Source organism: Austrofundulus limnaeus, unplaced genomic scaffold (genome assembly GCF_001266775.1).
Source record: "Austrofundulus limnaeus strain Quisiro unplaced genomic scaffold, Austrofundulus_limnaeus-1.0 Scaffold528, whole genome shotgun sequence".
Classification (NCBI taxonomy): domain Eukaryota; kingdom Metazoa; phylum Chordata; class Actinopteri; order Cyprinodontiformes; family Rivulidae; genus Austrofundulus; species Austrofundulus limnaeus.
In genome coordinates this window covers 1-6,554 of record NW_013952930.1, presented here as the reverse complement: position 1 = coordinate 6,554, position 6,554 = coordinate 1, and the positions used below count along the sequence as shown (strand labels likewise).

At 40.5% G+C, this 6,554-nt stretch overlaps 1 protein-coding gene across 4 annotated transcripts in view; it reads left to right on the top strand.

Annotated features, from left to right (window-relative positions):
• The window catches only part of cntn5 (contactin 5), a 161,770-nt gene extending 155,730 nt beyond the window's left edge, over positions 1-6,040 (top strand). For 3 of the 4 annotated variants that reach the window (XM_014026134.1, XM_014026135.1, XM_014026133.1), the window contains exons 19-24: positions 2,338-2,572; positions 2,667-2,776; positions 2,898-3,084; positions 3,204-3,316; positions 4,451-4,619; positions 5,111-6,040. In XM_014026134.1, coding sequence (XP_013881588.1) covers positions 2,338-2,572; positions 2,667-2,776; positions 2,898-3,084; positions 3,204-3,316; positions 4,451-4,619; positions 5,111-5,214 — 918 coding nt within the window. In that variant the 3' untranslated portion in view covers positions 5,215-6,040. Of the gene's footprint in view, positions 1-2,337; positions 2,573-2,666; positions 2,777-2,897; positions 3,085-3,203; positions 3,317-4,450; positions 4,620-5,110 lie in introns of those variants that run through there. The other variant, XM_014026136.1, reaches the window with a different exon arrangement.
• Positions 6,041-6,554: the final 514 nt, after the last annotated feature.

Below are 6,554 nucleotides of genomic sequence, written 5' to 3'. Positions count from 1 at the left end.
AATTATCATTTTGAGCCATACATTGGTAATGTCTGACTGGGCCTCGTGCCACTTTATGTTCAATAAATTGGGCCCTGAGGTCAAAAAGGCTAAGAACCCCTGCAGAGATCTAATAAAGTTATTTGCTTTCAGGGGAAAAAGCTTTGAATTTAGAAAAAAACTTTCTCAGCTGTGTTGTTAAAAAAGAGGTTTTCCAACAAACTCCTTTGTTTTCTTCACGCTGATGTCCGAGAAGCAGTTTAAAATGAATCCGAACACTTAGATGCAGAAGCCTCCTGCTGGCATATGGCATTTTAAATTGTTTTCCCTTTGCCCTACTTGTTCTTGTTTCGGCTAAATGCTTTTTGAAATAAATCAGGAGTCTGTCAGTGATCAATGAAGCTGGATATTAAAGGAGACGGTGCAGGAATGTTGGCCCTTTTTGGCAGTCAAGGCATGTGAGTGCGTGGCAGTTCTGCCTTTCCAATCATCTGTGGAGAGTTGTCAGAGCCTCGGCTGCCATGGTGGGCAAGGTTATTAAGCAGGATGAATGACTAAACAGTCTCCCCAGCTTCATTCAGCCGTCTCATTAGAGCAGGACTGTTTGACTGCTTTTTCTCAAGGAGCCATAGGGAGGACTATTAGAGATGCCCCCATAGTCACCATTGACGAGCCCAGCAGGTCCAATCATTTTAGTCAGAGGACTTACCTTACATCCCTTTCACGCTGTGTCCTCACTTATCTATGGCTATCTTATTCTCCAAACCCACAAGTGTTCCCAAAATCCATTTGCTAATTTATCCATGCTAATTTCAGAACTATACTCCCTGGTATCTCCTTAAATGCAGCGCCAGATCTGATAATAATGTTGATGAAAGCTAATTTATTTTCACTGATCATCCTTGTAATTAGGCAGTCATGGTGATTGGTCTTTGTCGAATGAAATGCGAACCAGATCTCCATCCACCCGCAATTCCTCTGTAGACTGGTTGGCTAATATTAGCGATGCCTTCAGGGGACACTGTAACTCAGTAGCTTATGCAAATCAACACATTACAGCGTTAGCAGCAGACTTGTTGCCAGAAACAGGTGCACAGGTGTTTGTCGTTTATTAGTTGTAGCCAAAGATTTAATCCCTGCAGCTCGTATTTTAATTAGATTCGAGTTCACTTAATAAATTGGCATTTGATTTGATTAAGCGCAGAACAGCTGTGGAAGACGACTCCCAGTTTCTCCGCTTCAGGAAAACCAGAGATAATCACCAAAAGCCAGCGCACAAAACCTGTGTTGCAAAAATCCTCCTGTCAAACATAGAGAGATAAATAGCTGCATAATGGGCACAACTGAGCCAAATATGATTTGTTTCCATTACTCAAGGCTGGCTGCTTCGTTACGAACACCGGCAGGCAGTTACAATAAAAGAAAGTGAAAGCTGGTTTTCCTGGGTTATCACAGAATAAAATTATCTTTTTTTTTTTTCGTTTTTTTATACAGTAAGATGCTTCCTGGCACTTACATTCATGTCCAGTGGGAAAAAAAGTGCAAATTTTCCAACCCAGAACTTTAGTGCTGCTAATACACTGTGAAAACTGTCCACCTAACCAAGTTTTATAATCTTATATCAGCCAAAAAGTCTTTTTGATCTTGTTTTGAGACTGATTTACTAAACAAGAACTGATTGTGTAAGAATAATAATCTTGTTTTCAGAATGTGTCAGATTATTTGTCTTATTTGTCTGAAAATTTGACTCAAATTAAGTCAAATATTTCTGCCAATGGAGTAAGAAAATTTTACTTGGTAAGATTTTGAAATACTTGATTTGACTCAATTTTTTTCTTATTTCAAGAATCTTACCAAGTAAAATTTTCTTACTCCATTGGCAGACATTTTTGACTTAATTTGAGTCAAATTTTCAGACTAATAAGACAAATAATCTTACACATTCTGAAAACAAGATTATTATTCTTACACAATCAGGTCTTGTTTAGTAAAACAGTTGCAAAATTAGATCAAAAAGACTTTTTGGCTGATATAAGAGTTTAAAACTTGGTAAGATGGACAGTTTTTGCCATGTACAGCCTTGCTCTGAAACCTTTGTGACTCTCCGGGGATTTGTTTTTTTTTTTGTACTTTTTATTGTTGTATATATGTATGGATATGCATATATATATATACATGTATGTACATGCAGATGTATAGGTATAGTTTAGCTCATTTTATTTTTGTACTCTTTTATTCTTTTCTATTTCTTTTATTTGCACTGCTGTGGGAGTGGCTCTAATCTCATTATGCACAGGTGTAATGACAATAAAGGCATTCTATTCTATTCTATTCTATTCTATTCTATTCTACATTTAGCCCGTATCTGAGGAGTTCCAGAATGGGGAGGGCTTTGGGTATATCGTTGCGTTTCGGGCCAATGGGACCAGAGGCTGGAAGGAGAAGATGGTGACCTCAGCGGATGCGACCATGTACAAGTACAGGGACGAGACGTTTCCTCCTCTCACCCCGTTTGAAGTGAAAGTTGGCGTGTACAACAATAAGGGGGATGGGCCGTTCAGCAAAGTTGTCGTCATCCACTCTGCGGAGGGAGGTGCGTTAATATTCGTCACTGGGTGGGCTGACAAGGATCGCATCAGAAAAGTTTGAATCATTAATCCGTCGTCTTTGCTTGCTTTGCTTCGCAGAGCCAAGAGAAGCGCCGTCGGACGTGAAAGCTTACAGCATTTCTTCCTCAGAAATCAGGGTGACCTGGAAACCGCCAAATCCCGGCCCTGGCAGACCCAGAGGATATGAGGTATTTATACATATTTCTATTCTAGTAGGACTTTTTGCACAAGCTTTCATTTCTTTTGTGGATTAGCTCAGCTGTTCTTGAAAACACTAATTTTCCTCTTGTCTTATTCTCTGTTTAATAGCTCAGCTACTGGAAGGAATCAGAGCAGGAAGAGTCGGGGAAGAAACAGCACACAGTGAAAAACGAAACATCCATGGTTCTGACAGGACTGGATGGAAACAGTGTTTATCTTATTACAGTAAAAGGCTTCAACAACATCGGCCAGGGTCCTGCCAACGGTCCTGTCTCAGCCAAGACAAGAAAATCTCGTGAGTGCAGCACCAAAACTAGTCTTTTGATCACGTAAAGAAAATGCATGCTACAGTTTGCTCAAAACCTTGTAAACCAGAGACGGCTGAACGTTTCTGCATTCTGTTTGTCTTCACAGCTCCTGCTCAGCCTCCTACCAACCTTATGTGGATTCAGGAAGGCAATAACATTTCATTAAGCTGGGATCCAGTGAAGGCAAAAGACAATGAGTCTGACGTCATCGGGTACATGGTAACAATCTTCTGCTTCATCAGCTTTATAAGACTGAAGACAATTTGCAGAAGTATTTTTAGTATTTAAAGTTCTCCCGAGTTGACCTCAGCATATGGCACACAAAGCATTCTGGGTAAATGGTCACATGGATAGGTCCTCGGTGCGAGGCTGCTAGCGAGCTATATCCACCCTGAAGGTTAATCTTGGACAATATCTGATGATCGACTCTTTTAAATGAAACCAGAGAGCGTTGACAGAGAGGAGAAGGTAGAAATGACTCAGCCTGGAACTGAAACTATGGATGGAGGACAACAGAGCTGCTTCATGAAAGAAGAACCTCAGCTTAGCCTGTTAGCTTTAGCGTTAGCCCCAAAGCTAAATTGTCTTATATGTATTAGCTCGGCGCTACACATTCTCCTCTCATCACTGATGACAGAGAGGGGAATGCAAAAATGACTCAGCCTGCAACTGAAAATATGGATGGAGGACCTCAGTTTAGCTTGTTTGTTGCGCTAGCGCCGAGCTAATACATATAAGGCAATATAGTGTCAGCGCTAGCGCAAAGGCTAACAGACTAAACTGAGGTTCTTCTTCCATGAAGCAGCTCTGTTGTCCTCCATCTATATTTTCAGTTCCAGGCTGAGTCATTTCTACCTTCTCTGTCAACGCTCTCTGGTTTCATTTAAAAGAGTCGATCATCAGATATTGTCCAAGATTAACCTTCAGGGTGGATATAGCTCGCTCACACCAAGGATCTATCCACGTCATCATTTACCCAGAATGCCTTGTGTGTAAATAAAATGGCTCAGTCTGTGTTAAAATATATTTTTAAAAATGTACAAAACTAAACATCCTACAGTATTTTTACAGTCTTTATTTTACAGTTAAAATATATGTTTATCAAATAAAATCTACTGTTACAACTAATCGGGGATCCCTTTAATCATTTGTGTGTAAAAAATATTGTTCAGTAAATGCAGTTTGTTTTTTACTGATGCAAAATGCAATGGCCTGCAAGTAATTGAATAGAAACTACTGAATGTATAGTTATGAAAGCTAGTTAAAGCAACATAGACACATTTTTACTGAAGTAAAATAGAGGAACGTACATGTGGTGTAAACTAGAAGTGGGTTTTTGCACTTGTCCTGCAGGTGTTACTCAAACAGGAGGGCCGAGGTCACATCCAGGTGACAAGAACCATTAACCCTTCCACCATGCTCTCACTGCCAGAGGGGGGCACTTACACCATTGATGTGCGCGCCCTCAGTGAAGGTGGAGAGGGAGCCTTAACCTCCCAAGTTCGAGTTGTCACCTCCTCTGGTGAGCCCAGAGCCGGTCAGCTGTATTTCCTCACTCACACACTGTCATGCACGACCTCTAAACCATAAACCTCCATACAGAAGCTGCCTTGTGTTTGGAGCCCTTTCTGTGTCCTGGCCAGAATGCTGTCAACACGCTTATTGTGCAACTGAAGTTTCCTTTGGTTAATGCTACTTTAATTACCCTGCCCACTCAAACCGTCCTACTTGTGCACAGCCAATTAACTCCAAAGCAACAGCATGAGCAGAAGGCTTGTGGTCTTTGGTGTGATAAAGGAGCTCTGCAGGGCAATATGTTGATAATTTTTCTTCTGCTTTCTGTTTTCTTTCAATGTTGTTTTTATGTCTTTTTCGGGGGAAAAAATGCCTTCACTACTCCTGACTCCAGAAGATCAATTCATTTAGAAGACTAATGAACTCACTTAGCGTCCAGAATGAATGTATTATTGGGTCCATTTGTATCGACTAACCTCCTTTTCCCTTCTCTTTCAGGCGTTCGAGCAAAAAACCACCAGTGCTCAGTGCACTGTCTGCTACAGAGCCTAACATGGACAGCACTACTCCTGGTTTTACTGGTGCCTTCAGCCTCTTGGTGAGGAAACTGTGCTATTCTCACATGTATGAAAGGCAGGGGGGCACCAGTCTCCTGCTCCCTAACTCCCTCTGACTGCCTGATTGCTTTGGCCTTACCCATCTGAAAGGGCCCGAGGCGTGCCGACAGGGGGGTTGAGTCTGCCGGTTAACATGAAGCTCGTCCGAGTCCCATCTTTTCCTCTTCCTTATTTATTTTGAGGCCCGGATGTTTTGATTTTCGCACAGTTCTTTCCGAACGTCACAGTCGTGTTGAACCATAGTGTACTTTGTGTAGAAAGATTTTGTTTAATCATTTATTTTAACATTCTGTGCCCCTCTCATTGACTGGCATCTAAACCACTTGCAGACAGCTCCTGCAGCTCTGTGGACCCACGGAGCATGAACAATTCCTTGAAAGCTGCTGTGGTGGTAACACAGGGATCAGCCGGCCTGTTTCTTTTCATTACTCATCTGCATCAATTTACCCCTTGGCTGCCTAACAGCAATGCAGCAGAAGCTCAGTAGAAATAAGTGCATTGTTTTCTTATTCATACGCTGAGAAGAAGAAGAAAAAAAACATTTTTATATGGACTCGAGAATCTTACTATTTCCAGATTTGCTTTTTGTACATTGTGTTACCTTTAGACAAATACCAGTGGTGTGTAACAGCGATGTCCAACTCTGTTTTTTGGTAGTGATAAAGCAATGCTTGGTGATACGTTTGTTGGATGTATGGAAGTAGGAAACAGGTACTTAACCTTTAGTGCCCAAACTTCTGGATAGACAAAGACAACTCTGTACGGACTCCTGGTGTCAGTACAAATAAATGTGATGTATATTTTTTACATACTCTCTGTTTGCAATTTATAACGTTGAGAAATGAAATTGTTATAAAGAAGCACAAAGCCTGCATATAACTGCTGTTTTATTACTGAGCGGTCCGGTAAAGGTTTTATAAAGGTCGTATTAATGATTTTTGTCAGAACAGAGAAAAAGCCCATCACAGTTTACCAAATCTTAACATCATGTCTTCAGTTCACTCATTTAAAAAGTTAAGCTCCAAAGATATTCTCATTACAGTCACATTTTATTTTAATAAAAAAACACACTGATAGATAATATATTTTTATTTAATAGTGTGTTTGATATAATTGTTGAACAAATTATTTAGACTGAAACCATGGTTTTAAAGGGGCAGTATCATGTAAAATCAACTTTTTTGAGTTTAATATCATGTTATAATGTTATACTCTCATAAAAAACATGTCCAAATCCTTGCTYTGACTCATTCATGCATGTTTGAGAAATCCTGCAGCGTTTTTAGGAAGCCATGCTGAGGAGCAAAACGACAGGTGGGGACCAG